Source organism: Microchirus variegatus, assembly GCF_963457635.1.
Source record: "Microchirus variegatus genome assembly, chromosome: 21".
Taxonomy (NCBI): domain Eukaryota; kingdom Metazoa; phylum Chordata; class Actinopteri; order Pleuronectiformes; family Soleidae; genus Microchirus; species Microchirus variegatus.
This window is the reverse complement of record NC_139822.1, coordinates 8470616-8487037: the sequence shown is the minus strand read 5'-3', so window position 1 is coordinate 8487037 and position 16422 is coordinate 8470616. Positions and strand designations below refer to the sequence as shown.

The following is a 16422-nucleotide window of genomic DNA, read 5'->3' as shown; positions in this document are numbered from 1 at the left end:
CATTAAGATGCACATTTGCAGGAGCAGTGCAATGACAATGTTCCTACTTTAACAGCAGCTTTTTGAGCAGGAATGAATCAAATCTGCTCTCATTTGAGAGCAGTCCCGTGCACCAAATCCTCACCTTTTCAGATGCCACTGAACTTCTCCAGGAGGAGAGGGCAGAGTCTGCAGAGTCACCTCATTACACCAGGCTGTGTCACCGTGAAATTGAAGAGTCTGATTAGGCTTGTTTTTGTCGCTCTGCGCTGTGGCCAATTTTGCCATTCTTTTGGACGCAATGCAACATGTATCAGGCAAATTGTTTGCGTCGCAGCAATCGAAATATAAAGCAGCCCCACCAGAGCTCGCTAAATTGTTGGAGAAATACTGGATTAGGAGTGGATCACAAGTTAATTCGTCCCTGCTCCAATTTTCTGCCGAAGCAAAATGGAATTTGAATTTTGCACGGCTTGGACAACTGCCACTGGAAGCCTGTGATTTGTTTCAATGACAGGGCCTATTATTGAGGTTGTGCATTGATGTAGGCATACTGTATGGTAATGACCACACAATGGATGGCCATGACCAGTCATGTGATGTAAGCCACTTTGACAAGGAGGATGCCATGAATAAATATATATATATATATATATATATATATATATATACGTATACATATATATTTATAATATTTCTGTTTGTTGTTATAAACTGGAAGACATATTAATATGGAAATCAGGGCCCTGCTGTATGTTCTACTGTGTGTGTGTGTGTGTTTAGAAGCATGTAATTGCTTACTGCAGGCATTCACCCACTACAGTGTGAAGGGTGAATGTAGAATTGAATAGTAGAAACAAAAAAAACAAACAAACAACAGTTTCAGGCTCAGTGATAGAGTCATCCTTCCCCTGTAAGGTTCTGGGTTCCATTCCCGGTTACACTAGTCTACATGCCAATGTGTCCTTGGGCAAGACACTTAACCCACTTGACTTGCTCTTGACGGCTTTGCTGGCAGCATGTGAATGGATGTAAAAAATGTGCGATGAATTTTAATAAACATTTAACAAGCTTAGTAGCTCCTGGATTAAAACTATCAACCGTAATTCATTGCGGGCCGCCAGAAATGTTTCTGTGGGCCGCCATTGGCCCCCGGGCCGCACTTTGAGAACCAATGCTTTACACAATTTGAATGCATAATGCCACAATAGCCTTGTATGTTCTGCAACATGTAAGACGTGATACACAGTTTATGGCGATGTACTTTTTTCTGCCACCGATACATTATTTACAAAGAAAGTCTGGGCCTTAATGAGCACTAATTAAACGCTGGAGACGAAGAGATGACTGGCAGAAAAGATCGCAGCATGTGACAGACATCTGGTCGAAGATAAGTGAACAGGCATTTGGCAGAGCTGGAGAGAGAAAACGCTCGGTGGTTGTAGAGCAACACTGGGGGCTGCACCAGCCTGCACCTGAACCTGACTTTCAGACTCTGTCAATCAAGCTGGCTACAGCTGTCACGGTTCACAGGGCACCAGCTTGGTGGTGATGTGTGTGTGTGTGTGTGTGTGTGTGTGTGTGTGTGTGTGTGAGAGAGAGAGAGAGAGAGAGAGAGAGAGAATGTGCGCCTTGCATGTAGAGCTGCAACTAACGATTATTTTCGTAATCGATTCATCTCTCGATTATTTTCTCGATTAATCGATGAATCGCTTGGTCCAGAAAATGTCAGGAAATGCTTCACTTTGTGGACTATGTCCAAACAATCAACGATTGCACGCAATGTAAGTATTTACTTTGAGTGATTCGTGTATTCATTTGGTCACGAATGTGCTGCTACGTATACCAGCGAGCCACTCGAATATAACAATATTCAAATGTAAGTCGTTTCAATGGGGCAGGGACATGCACAGGGTTATTACACAGCAAATGATATGGCGCAACATCACTTTAAATTTTTCCTTGGATTTCTATGTGCATCCGTTGGAGACCACATGCTGTAGATTTTCCTCAGGATTATTATCATCTTCTGTAGGTGTTTCAATAAGATGGAGCATCATGCTCCATCTATAAATGCATGGCAAAGGAGCTACACATTTAGAGTCATTTTTGCTGTGTGTGTGTGTGTGTGTGTGTGTGTGTGTGTGTGTCAGAGAGAGAGAGAGAGATTCAGGCTACAGCACTTTTATGAGCTCACGATTCCCACCGGGAGAGTGAGATAGAGGGTTTGTCTGTGGCTCGAGGGAACCACTAGGGAGCATAATGTAACAGTAAAATATTTCATACTTTATCTTCAGGATTATTCTTTTGTATCCAAATTGCCTATGAATAATTCTCTTGTAAAGGCTACCTCAGAGGGAGGGTTCATGGGTGAAATATGTTTTTCTTTTGTCTTGGAAATTTTGCTTTTGTTTAACACTTGTCAGCATAGACAGTTGGTTGGGAAGGAAACGTCTGTCTCTAATTTCCATGAGCCTGCTTTCATGTTAATATTAGATACGCTAAACTCCTGCATGCTAGAAAGCAGCATCTGCAGTGCAGAACTGCACCAGACAAAATGTTGTGGCAGAGCTGAAGAGGCTGGGATTTACGTAGGGGGGTGACCAGGATGAGTGTATGTGAGGGACAGCGCAGGTTTGAAAATAAAGTATAAGAGAGGCAAGGTTAAGATGATTTTGTGACAATGGAGCTGTCAAGCAGAAGGAAAAGAAGAAGACCACAGAGAAGATTCGTGGATGTTGTGAAGGGAGGACAATGAAGACAGTTTATGTCACAGAAGAGGACATGAGGGACACGACAACATGGAGGCAGATGATGCACTGTGGCGAAGAAAAACGATTAATGTGCGGCGCGGCGCGGCATGTATGTAAATTCCCATGCTAGAAAAAGACCCTGAACGCACCAGTGTAACTGCGGCTCCAACTGGTGTGTGGATCGACAACACGAGGAGAGAACGTGGAAACACGACAGAAAGGCAGCCTTTGGTTGAGAAGAAATGTAGGACAACATCTACATCTTTCTGCAGTGCTTTCAAACGCATGCTCCTCATATCACCGATCCACACGCGCCACCCGTAACCGCAGGCACGTAACTGGTGCGTTCAAGGTGTCCCTCCAGCATAGGAATTTACACACACGATCAACAACAAAGGGCTTGTGAAGCTTGTGAACATTTTTTTCATAAATAAAATATATCCACTGGACACAAAAATCTTCTGAGGCTGGAAGTTTGTGTAAAACACTTTGCTCCGCTGTGCTCCGCTCTTCCTCCCTCACCTGCAGTCTCGTATTTCACAGGGACAAGGGGGAGCTACGGTGGAGCTGTGAAGTACTCTGCCTGGTGGGGTGCCAACATTCACGGTGAAATGTCCGCACTGTCGTCACTTGGTCAGGAGGTGTAAACATCGCATGTTTTATCGCCTATACTTACACAAATTGAAACCATTAAAACGTGACTGAGTCTTGTTTTTTCACATTTTGGGGACTGGTATGGCCCACTGAGTTCCAAATATAAGTACTAAAAGATTAAAAAGTGGATTTTGCACAATAGGGGACCTTTAATATTGGAGTTGTATATGACTGACCCCATACTGCATATTGTTGATTATTTATTTATTTGTACTTTCTGTCTTTTTCCTCTTTCTTTCTCCACCCATATATTTACTTATTCATTTGTATCTATCATTTTTGATTAGTTTTACCACGAAGGACTGAGCCATGTTGGACTGTTTGGGTTTTCAAAGGTCACTTTGACAACTGGCTAAAATAGGTAGTGAACGAGAAAGAAACTGAGAAGTAGGAAAGGTGATGGTGGAAGAAAAGAAAATTGAGGATGACATGGGTGAAGAGAGAAATAGCACATTAGCACTTATGGATTAGCTGGCTCTCATTCCCAGGCCCTGCAGCACCCTACAGATGTGCAGCTCTGACCATGCAGCCAGTCAGAAGTAGTCGTGTCTTAATTAACGAGCAGACATCTGATCAATAAGTGAGGAACGATGGAAAGGGAGATGTGAAAGGCAGGGCAGCCTGCACAGTTCAAGGTTTCTATTTCCTGTTGATGCAGAATAACATTAGCAATCGATAGCATGACACAAACAAAGTCTAACCAGGAGGGCAAAAACAAATAACCATGTTCTTACTTTTCCACCATTCTTTTACCCATACATGTTCCATCATCATCAACACTGGAAGGTTTACCAAAATGATTTAGTGCAATGGTATTCTCAGTGTCAAAGCCAGTTTTATGAAGTCATTTTCTGTGAAACTTCTTAGATTATTAAGAGAAATCTACTGTGATTCTTTGTATATTGTATTGTGCAACATCTGAGGCTCCTCAGGATTTATCTGTTTATGAAATTGTATTTACTTTTATTGGTGAGCTGGCTTTTCTTTCCTTCAACTCACAGCAGGCACTGAAAACTTGAACTATATTGCAATGATTTCCAGGACTGTATAGATCATTATAAATGTACACACACATCGAAATACATAGGTTTGCTTATTTCAATAATTTCTATACAGAAAACAAGTTATATTTTGTTGTGTCTAAATTGCATTTATACATCATACAGGCATCAATTTAGAGCCCTGAATGTTACCTTACATTGCAAATGTTGAGCCCTATGTGCATGTATGTATTTATGTATGTATGTGTGTGTGTGTGTGAGTGAGTGAAAGTTTATCAGCATTTATGGAGTATTTTAGAACAGGATGGTTATTGTGTGTGATAAGGCTTCCACATTTGGTTGTAGCCAGGAGGCTGCTGAGGCTGATGGGAACTCCAATCAGTCTCCCCCCCCCACCCACCTCTATCACCCTCTTTCAAGTGAGTTACTTATCCACCTCTGGACAGAAATCGTATGTTTATTTTCTTCTCTTTCTCACTGCAAACCTTTGGTCGAAAATTGAATTTGAAGCCCAGGGGCAGGATGGAAAATTGGTCAAAATAGCTTATTTTCCCCCATACAACCTTTTGCTTCTACTTTCTAATGAATGACCAAATAAGATATCTGTGGGAGAGATGCTGGTCTATGCTGGGCAGTCAGTCTTGTCATTTTAAACGTAATTCATGTTCACAGTAAGGGTGAATATTAGAGTTTGTTGACTGCAGAGGTTGCGTCTCTGCTTGATACGGCTGAAATTGCCACCCTCACACTAATGTTATGAAAAACGTGGCATGTCATCTAAAACATAAACATCAATAAACAACTTTGACAAGTTGGTCTATTTTTTTAAAGTACAGATTTCTGATGTTGTGAGTTATTTAAAGTGAAAACTGCATCTTACTTAAAAATGAAACTACATTCTGCTCATAAATAAACAGGACAAGACCACACTTGGAACTAGAGCCGGGCAATTCTGAACTTCTCTGTGTTTTACTGACGTGTCCCTGATGATTACCATTTAATCAGCTGCAAACGCTCTTAATTACAAGATTAGTCTCCTACCAATTAGCCAACAGTGCTAATGGTTCTAATCTGCCACTGAAGTCGACTGAATTCTAATTAGGGACTAACTGTTTCAATTCACCTCGGCCCCATCTGATGGGTCATTACCAACCTAGTTATCCTCATATAAACCAACTGCAGCAAGCAACATGGGCCCCATTTGGAGAGCAGCTGTAGAGACTTTATGAGCATCATGTGGGCCATTTCCATGTGTTGTGAAACGACAATGTTTCCATTCCCCAAGAATCACACAGGCATTTTGACGACTCACTGGATATATTCTACCCTGCAAAATTGCCAGCTGTGGGACTGACATGTTAATATGACAGAATTAAAGTTCTAAAATAATTTAAAAAAAATAGAACTATGACCTTGTAGATGAAGTGGAAAGAGATTAAACCAAACCTGACAACTTTCTCTCCATTAAAGCTGCATTTTTAAATAAAATAAAATGTGAGTGGGAGTCTCTTGTAGCTCAACGAAAAGTAGGCACATATCTGTGCACATACAGTACATTGTGGAGAATTAGAAGAAAGAAATGGTTGATATTGCTGGTGGAGACCAGACAAATTGGACTTGCCTTATTTTACACGTTATTGTTGCCATAAGCCTAGTAGAATAGACGACTGTTTGCTGTAGGGGGTGCATTGTGTATACATGTACGTACTGGTTTTGATGCACCCAAATGACCACAAAATAACACGATGCAGATTTCATTTAAACTATTGCTAACTGTTACATCTGTAATGCCTGCCATTGCAACTCATTACTTCTGCTGTTCATTACTTTTCCCAGAGTTCCTTTCTCCTTCATGGAAAGCTGATCAGCATGTGCTATCTTTGTTTGCGAGTATAAAAACTTTCAGAAGATCTGCTGACTGCCACATAACATGTTTTGCTGTTGCTGTAGAATAATTACCACTCACTCAAATGACCTATTCGATTATATCGATTGAGCTACCTTTATTCCATTCCACACCACTTTTTTCTGTATATGGGTATGAAGCGCGGTGTGAGTGAGTGAACGACTTGGCATTTGGGTGGAGTTAGCTTCAGAAGAAGGGGTTTGGCTACGCTTGAAAGTGAAATAGATGATGCTTATTGGTTTAAATGTTTGAAGAAGTACTTTGGGGGATGATTTCCGCTCAAAAAAGTCAGTGAAAAGGAGTAAAGGGGTCAAGTAAAAGGAAGTTGAAAGATAATTGAAACCAGCAGCATACCCGTACAATCAACAAACGCCATTAACAAAGGAACATAGCTCTTACCTGCCCTGCACTTTGATGTCAGAGATCGCGTAGAAATATCTGGACAGGTTGTTCTCATCCACCATGGTGGCTCCTGTGGCTGGCTTCAGCAACTTTATCCTCAGGTCAGTGATGGTAAAGAAGTCCCTCAGATTCTTGGTGGTATCCAGTTGGCCGTACAGAGAGGCCATGTTGTGTAGTCGAGGCCCGGCAAAGAGGGCAAAGCGGTCCTTTATCTCAAAACGTACGGTCTTGTCATTCTTCCACACGTAGCCTCTGGAGTAGTCCTCAGTGCAGATGATGTCCAGCAGGGTGCGCTGGGTGAGATCACTCACTGTTTTGGGTTCCATCGTAAATGCGTCAAGGCAGTCTGTGGCATAGAACTGGTACGGGGTCCAGGTACGGCCATAGTCGAGAGACTTTTCCAGCACCATCTGTTCAGGTCGGCCTGACTCAAAGGTCAGGACGATGTCATCAGTCAGCTCAATGGTCTTGTTCCATGACAGTGTGATGTTGACCTGCAGGGGCTTTGGATATTTCTTCCATGAGGTGGACTGCCAAAAAGTCGTGGGGTTGCGACCCTCAAAGTCAAACATCAACTCAGGAGGATGAGCCAGCTCCTCAGTGGTGGCATCACATTCATTGTTGCACATGTAAGGATTTTCCTGTCAAAAACAACAGACACAGATACACACACACGTCAATGCACGATGCAAAACCGGTGTATAACAAATCAAGTATTTGTGCCTGAATCAAAAAATGCTTTTAATTTAGCTTTCTTGGGTAGTAATACAGCTAAGCCACACTATGTGGAGTGAGGAGAAGATATTGCAATGTCATAAAATATAGTTGAATTTTAAGCCCGAATGAAAGAGCAATTATATAAGCATTTGTTCGTCGCAAGTAGCTCAGTGTAAATGTCTCTGCTTTGTGTCCAACTGCTGTTGGTCTGTGGCCTTGAAGTACTATTTCTGTGCCTTGTTGGCTTTTTCCCCCCCAACCTATCATTCTACCATTGTACTCAATGGGATTTTCAAGCCAATGCAGGTCACGGTGTATTTTGTAATCTGTGCAAGTAATGTTGGCCACAGAGCCACAGAGGACAGTGACCCTCTCATTAAGATGACACTGAATCCCATATTCTTGTTCAGTGTATTCAAACCTCATGCTGCCGCAACAAATTGCCAGTGTAATTGAAATTCCTGTGCGGTATTTCAGCTGAGATGGGAATGGAATCCAGATGAGTGTTTTATATGAAACACACAAAGGGACATGCATTTTTCATGGACCTACGTCTGCTCTCCGCCATATAGACATCCACCGGTTCCGAATGTGTGCGCGAGCTTGTTTGTGGGAGAGAAAGAGGAGATGAATATGTGTTTGTGTTTGTTTGTGAGAGGGATAGAGAGCACTGAATGTGTTTGCCTTTGTGTGCACATGCAGTGTGTGTGTGTGTGTGTTGGGGCGTGAATGGGAAAGGGAGAGAGAGCTGAAACCAAGCCAGAGAACACAAAACACACTCCAATTGACATTCCTCTCACCTCTGCTCTTGGAACAATGAGGTTAAGTGCTGATGAGATTCAGATCAACTGTAAAGCGGTTCAATAATAAGCAATCATCTGACATTCTACCCACAAAATTATCTAAAGGTGAGAACAGGGCTATCTGCAACATTACCCGCTTACATCTCCACTATTGCAGTGCATTCAACCCAGACTGCCACTTTGGCGAGTGAAGATCACAGGCAGGAATACTGATAAGCAGGCGCCATTACATTTGAAGAAAACACAATACGTCCTTTTTGTCTTTGAGTCCTAAATTATTCTCCAAATAATGATGTATTTGATGTGTTATCTTCCTCAAATAAACATGTAGGACTTTCTTGCTTTTTAGATACAGATTTCCACCGTCGATTTTTATTTCCTGCAGTTGCCATAGTATGCAATCTGCAACCTGCTCCTCAGTTATATGAGTGATAACTTTGCAATGAGGTAGAACAAGACACTTGTATAATAATTGTGGGTCACTAGGCCTGCTCAGCTGATTCAAACCAACGTTGCATGGTCCAATTCAGAGGGTAATAAGGGTTATGCTGCTAAGAAAGAGAGTGAGAGAAAAAAAAGAGTGGGAGGGAAAGGTTTTAGTAGGAGCATTCTGTTCCCCCACACACACATGCAGCTCTACAGGTCACAATGTGGCCTGGAAACAGAAACAAAGATGTCAAAGAGGGAGTTGAGCGGTAATAGGTAGTGTGGTAGCCTGTGTTGTTTTTGACAACCATCTTAGATTTAGCCTTAGTCTTAGTTTTTTGGACGAAAATGTTTATTAGTTTTAGTCACATTTTAGTCACTTCTAAATGTGATAGTTTTAGTCCAGTTTTAGTCGACGGAAACTCAAAAGGGTTTTAGTCTAGTTTGAGTCGAAAAAAGAAGTATAGTCTTTTAACAAATGTATTTAGGTCAATAAGTATTGGAGATTGTTGTTGTGCAGTGTCGCACATAAGTTGTGAAAATAGCAGCAGACCTATACACACACTGCAACACACTGTGTATATTATATATTGTGTATATTACTGTGTATACTGTGTGTATACAGTGTATACTACTCTCCTTTTACTCTATTTTATTGCATTTATTTTTATTATTATTATTATTATTTTTTTTTTAATAATGTCAACCTGTATTTTTATTTTATTCAAAAGCCCTACCAGGGACAAGTGTTGTGAATTAGCTTTAGCTAAAAACACTATGATGCATGCATCAGATGACTGTTCAAAATTGTCTATGTTTTTGTATCTGTCCCTATCTAAATAAACCTTAATAATAATAATACTGTGAGCTTGCAGATTGGCTATTATTACACACAGAGAGATGACCACACCGTCGCTGAATGTAAACATGGCTAAACATGCTGCTAAAGAAACACACACATAATGAATTGGCGTTAGCGTAAATAATCCATCTGTTTGTTGTTTGCTAACACGTTAGCATAAAGATCGCTAGCTTAAAATGCTAACGAGTCCACTTACATAAGTGTCGGGTTAGAAGAAGTACAGCCGCAGTTCAGTCCCTCTGTGTGATTCCTTAGGGATTCATTATCCATCGTCATTCAACGGTGAACACACACGCACACGCACACGCACACGCACACACACACACTGCAGAAGCAGTAGCGGGGTACGTGCATATTAAGTAGCCATGTGCTTTCTCCGTGACCGTCAGGTGATTGGCCGAAAAAACATAAATGTCATGCGTTTCAAACGTCTGACAGACCACCCACTGACATTTTCGTCCATTCTCGTCTCGTCAACGAAAACTCACACAAGCCTCGTCATGTTTTCGTCATCAAAGAGTCATGTTTATCTCATCCCCGTCTCGTTATCGTCATGAAAAAAAGTGGTGTCAACGAAAAGATTTCATCATCGTCATCGTTGACGAAAACAACACTGGTGGTAGCAGCCTGAGTTTAGCCATTGGGGCAATAAAGTTCTAACCTGGCTAATGCTAGAATGTATGTCAATGACGTCACAAGAGGTCACAAGAGGCGTGACCAATAAGCGTAGATGAAAATGGCTCTGTACACAATTGGATAGATTTTCAACTAATCAGACGGATCAGGATAATGCACGAGCGATGGAAAACATGCTTGCTGAGGTCTCTAGCATTGACGACTTTTGCCCAGGAAAGTCCCTTAAAACGGAAGCAACAGCCAAATCAGAAGATCTTCTGTGCCTGCCATGTGGGATATCCCAAAAAATCTGTCATTGTGTTAAGCCTACTTCTTTCATAAAAGGGGTTTGTGAATGGTTTCCCTTTTTTTTTTTTTTGAAGATTCTGAAGTGTCTGATGTGTCTGCAGAGTGAAATCAAATCGCTGGCAAATTCGACTGGCTAATAAACTGCTCTTGTGTCAACTGTTTAACTAAGATGTGTGCAGAAGCTCCTTATATTCCCTTTCTCTTGAACAGCCTTGGAGGTCTGTTCCAAGACCCTGACAATACGAGAGAGAGAGAGAGAGAGAGAGGGGGGGGTGGGAGGCAGGGAGCGAAATAGACTGAAAGAGAATGATTTCCCTATTGTCATGCAATAGTGTGAATTTTTCACTTATATTTGTTTCATTTGTTTTGATGTCGGTTGGTCTAGGCAGGGCAGTGGGGCGGCTGCCTTTGCATCTTCCGAAAACGGGAGCCTCGTTCTCAGACAATACCGAGAAGTGAGACCACAACATCCATGGCTAATGAGAACAACTATTTCCCAACTGAACTGTAAGAGTAAACAGAGGCTATAAAGAGAGAGAAATGCGCTTCATTCAGCCAGCATAAGAAGTGTTCAGAGACCAGAGGAAGGCGGTCATGAATTCAATCCATAATCATTCTTTCTGTGCCTGCCTCAAATTCAGGCCTTCAGGGAACAGATCATTCTAACAGAGGAGCCAGTCCTCATATGGGAGCTGGTTGGCTGGCTGACCCCCCCACCCACTGTTAATGACACTCAATAATGCAAAGGCAGTTTTCCAATTGAACATTAACTGACATGTACCATATTTACTTTCTCACAGTAAACTGCAGTATATACTGCCGTGCTTTCTTGCAGCGTGGTGAAGGTGAAATGACAGCAAAAGGGCAGGACCTTGTATTGGATTTCCTGTGGTGGTTATTTAACAACAAAAACATTTCCTTATGAAGATCAATATTTCTTCTCTGGTCATCTAAGACCCAGGGCTTCAGTTCTATGCCAAGGGGAACGTATTGAAGAACAATAAGCTCTCTCAGCTTGATCCCTTACCTGTGATCATGGCTCTGGGAGAGTGAAATGGTCAACAGAGAATTAGAGAAGGACAAGGGTTTTGTTCTAAAATGAGATATTGACTAAATGAACTATGTAACCTTCACAAACACACGTATGAAATACACCTCCATAGTATGCATGTTGTCATTTATTTTCTCATTTTTATTCATGCTTTTGAGTACATCACATAATTACTACACTTATCCAGATGTATTTAGTTTACATTTCTATATGTTCTATGAGGAGAACATTTAAGTATACTCTATATGTGTATGTATACATATTGAAATAACAAACTAACCCATAGCTAACCCAAATAGCTAACCCAAACCCTAACCCAATTGGCAAGTTAAATGTGGTTTTATAATAACGATAATAAAGCTGAACTTGTACAATTCATTTCAATGCTAAGTTGGTGTAACCTTGACAGTCTCTTATTGGCATTGCTAACGTCGTGTTTGCCACCATGGCTGCAGTGTAACCAAGCCCAGCCGGGTTCTATCAATGCTATATGATCCGTCCGGGGGCAGTGACTTAGTGCAGGAGGCCTGAGCGGCAAGTCTGCAGCTGGTCACAGCTAATGATGTCCCGATCTCTGCAGCCTATAAGGTCAATCCAATACCAGGGTGTCAGTGCAAGAGCAGTAGAACAAGAACAACAGAGAGAGAGAGAGAGAGAGAGACTTGAGCTTGGAATGTGAATACAAATGTCATTCACTGGAATATAAAGCAATCTGGATGCATGGCTCTTCAGATCATCAGAAAGGCTCAGGGGATATTATTATGTAAATTGATGGGCTTGTTCAATAGTTCATATATTTTCAGTTATGGGAATCAATGAGTCATGGCATAACAACACAATCGGTTGTACACAACACGACACAAAATGCACTGAATACATTCCACACAATTGGATAAATAAAAAATCTGCAAACACATACATATAGTAATAAAATAGCTTATTTTCTATGACACCCTCACACACACAGGCACACACACACACGGGCACACACACACACACACACACACACACACACACACACACACACACACACACACACACACACACACACACACTGATGTCAGGGAGGTGTTGAGATGAGTGACATATGGCCTATGAGATTGACAAAGCACAACCTACTGTTGATGTGCCTCCTGACACGAGGGCTGGCTTGGCAGATAAATTCTCAGGCCATTGACAGCTGCTGTTGAAGGATGGGGGGCAGGCGATCCAACTAATCAGTTTAGCTGACAGATTTGTGGACACGAGCTCAGATCACAGGATTGAACACAATTTCCCTACAGCAGCCAAACTCCCTTTGAATTAAATATTGTCATTACCTCTCATTACATTAATAATGCATTTTCGTTGTCTGTATATAAATACAATTCCTCATAGAAGAGGTTGCTTTGAGACAGATTTGTTTGATGAATGCTTGCTGAACTAATTTGGCTTGGAGGAAACCCTTTTTAGGGAAGGAATAAATATATTGCACCATCAGTTTCCAAACAGAAACTTATGATGTTTATGTTTGGTGTCAACAGAGAATCGCACAATATAAAGAGATCATTTTGTAAATAAATAACACAGCAGGTTAGTCTGAGGACACAGCACTGGTATTTATACAGTTTGTTAGTATGTTGCAAAAAATTATACAAAGTTTAAAGTCTATTTTTCAAAAGTGTACACCAGCTTTCTTAAAAACGACACATGCACACCTTAAATACATATGGATGTGTTTTTAAGACGTGAAATAATGTCATGTATTTCATGATTTAAAATAGGATGTCAAACATTAATTTATACAGTTCATTGTTTGGCATAAGAGCGGATATTACAAACTTTAAAGCACATTGCTTTAATTTGATATTTATAACATTAAATGCATTTGACTTATGTGATAAATATTATTTGAATTACGAGAAGCTGAGGGATAATATAAATGTAATGTGTCTGAAGTTTTATTTTGGTTTTAATGTCATCGCTATCACTAACACAGTTGGAGGGGGCAAAGGCCACTGTTTTATTATCTTCACCATGAAAGTAAAAGTAAATGGGAAGCCTGTGGCAGAGTGGAAATGGAATTGTGATTGTAACTGGAGGGTTGCTGGTTTGAATCCTCATTGCTCATTGTAAAATTGGACACCCTTAATTGAACCCAGCCAGGGGGGGGGACCACATCCAGTGTATTCCTATTACTCGTCCCAAGCCTGAATAAATGGAGGGTTGTGTCAGAAAGGGCACAAAAAAAAAATGTCTGCCAAATAAAATATAAGGATAATCTTCTTTGGCATGAAAGGAAAGGACAAGTTCCATCAATCCCTTGAGGCAATAAATCAAATAATTTCACATTTCATTAAACTGTCTTAATTGTGATGGGTGTGTTTCTGTAAGGTAATCCTGCAATGTAAAAGTACGGTCATATAACTATAATGAGTCTGTGACCTGTTTGTACAGTTACTTGATAGTGTTATGCTGAGCCCTCTGCAACTCAGCCCCTGCGGCTATGAAAGAAACTCTCCCTCTGGAACTGAGGTGTTGCTGGGATTAATTATCACATCATGAGGCTCAGCCTTACCCCACCTGCCACACAACACCTACAGACCTGTGTCGCTGGCCCAACCTCCCCTCCATCACACCTCCAGATGACCACCACCTATTCTTGGGAGGAGGGAAGAAGTTGACTACGGCTTGGTGATATAATTTGAGCTCCAAGTTGGTTTTTCAGGGAGATAATACTTGAAAATGACAATGATTTGAGCTGAAGCACCACTTGACCAAACCACAAGATGCCCATCACAGAACACAATACAGGTGTAAAATACAGACTCTCTTTGGCCTGCACTCACACAGAACTTTGATATGACTTCAGGATGATATGTTTGTGGTGATACACAGATGGCAGGCCCAAAATGATATCAAAGAAGATCTAGGTTTGCTTTTTTAGAGGAGGAAATGGTCAAGTGTATCGTGAAACACAGAGGCTGGCCGCTGATCCTTTCAGCTTGGTATAAACCTTGACGGAAGAGACAGCGGAGATGAGCCATGGTGAGATATTGGAAGACTCAGAGCTTTGGCAGAAACTCAATAGAGCTTTAATAACCGACAGTCAGGGCCAGAGTGGCTCACAACAGAGCCGTGCTTTTCATTCCCCTGACCTTCAGAGACATGAAGGACAGCAGGATTGCACATCTGACCCGTGAGTGCTCCATCATATTGTGAGGTTGGTGGGTTATGGCTGTCAGAGATATGATAGCAGATAATGGCAATTCAATATCAAGAAACATCATTGTACATGAGATCCTGATAACCTAAATGGTCAGTACATGTGAGCAGCAGCTTCAACATCCATCATCTATGTCTTTACTACTGCTTGCAGATATTTCCAAATTGGGTGTACTGATTACTGTTGATGAACAATGCAGAGGATGCTGGTGTTTGAAAGAAATAAATAAAAATAAATGAAAATAAATACTGCATACCTTCCCTGTCATTCCAGGCAATGGCTTAACAATTAAGGTGGATTTTCAAAATGAATAAGCTTAATGTGCTTGAGCAATTTAATTTTTCATGTGTTTCAAAGTGAACTAAAACAGAAATGTATGTTTTTTTTTGTCTTCTTCTTATTCTTTGTTTGGGTTTTTTTCTTCTTCTTCTTTGTTTGGGTTGACAAAGACTCAGAGTTTATGTTTGGTCAGTGTAGAGAATTGAATGGATGGACCTGTCCAGAGTGTACCCGTCTTTCACCCTATGTCAACTGGGATACCAAGAGTATTTAGCCACCAGCTATAGAATTTAGTGGAGGCTGTGCGCTTAGAGATGCAGCCGTGTTCTGCTGTTGATACCGTTTTCATTTTGAATCCCTCATGACTAACAAGACATAAGGAATTGGTCAAGAAGAAGATGAGGGCTAACTACTAAAACAACTAAAAGACAAAGTTTTTTCAATTTACAGTGTATTGGCAATCTGAATGGCTAATGTGAGTCCATGTTTCCCTTAGCAACACCTGGCCAGAAGTTAAGGAGCTGGTTTATTTTAGTACATATAGTCCAATAAAGTTCAACTGTTTACAACAGAGTGAAGCACCAAATATGATCACAGCTTGGTCTAAAAACAGTTTGCAATTCTTGCCTCTTGAACTAAAAATCACGAATCCTCTGTTTTTTTGCAAAGACATGAGCGTGTCTCTTTCTGTGAAACCCATGAGGCATTTGCATCCGGTGGTTAAATAAATAGCACATCAGAGGCGGCTGACGTGATGGCCCTAACTTCCTATTGACCCAGATGTCACATCAAAACAAAAACACAAACTTCTCCCCCGTGCTCATGTTACCATTTGCCACATGCCAAGCCCTCCGCCCTTTGGAACGTAGCCCTTGCTAACGCAGTCCCTTTGAGGACTGTAGGACAGCCAGTCTGGCCTTTTGAAGTGCACTGCTTGGCAAATCAACCGCTCCACGATCCAGGGCCACAGCCTTCCTTAGGATTCACGGGGTGTCCGCAGATGAGGGAATACGTAATACACATTAATTAACACCTGGCCTCATTATCTATCCCATGTGGCAGAGTCTCACTGGGGTACATTTAATACTGCCATATTATCATGGGGAATGGCGATGGTGAGCTTGTGCACATTTGATTTAGTTTGTGAAATTCTCTCTTTTCTGTATTTATTTCTGTGTATAGAGAACTGCAACATTTGCTTGTGTATTTGTGTATGTTTATCTATAATTGTGCATACCTGTACATGTTCTCAGAGTGTGGGTTGAGACAGAGCTTGGGTGTGTGAAAGATTTAGATTCCCTTTGATGTCAGCATTCAATAAAAAGCTTTAACATTGCTGGGATGAAAGGATGTTTAATTCTCTCTCTATTCCAATGCAGCTACTGGATGAAACGTCTATAGCCTGTGTGTGTAGAAAAACAAATGATATTGATCCTGTCAAGATACTTTGGACACAATGC

General features: G+C 41.2%; 2 protein-coding genes across 2 annotated transcripts in view; both read right to left on the bottom strand.

The window, feature by feature from the left end:
- The window catches only part of LOC310942344 (histone H3.2), a gene marked incomplete at its 3' end in the record, with an annotated part of 127085 nt that extends 125489 nt beyond the window's left edge, over window positions 1–1596 (bottom strand). The window contains exon 1 of the mRNA XM_083907722.1: window positions 1511–1596. The remainder of the gene's footprint in view (window positions 1–1510) is intronic.
- LOC310942343 (netrin-G1-like) overlaps window positions 1–16422 on the bottom strand; it is a gene marked incomplete at its 3' end in the record, with an annotated part of 49406 nt that overhangs the window by 22230 nt on the left and 10754 nt on the right. Inside the window, exon 2 of the mRNA XM_083907721.1 lies at window positions 6693–7336. Within this exon, the coding sequence (XP_083763847.1) occupies window positions 6693–7336 (644 nt within the window). The remainder of the gene's footprint in view (window positions 1–6692; window positions 7337–16422) is intronic.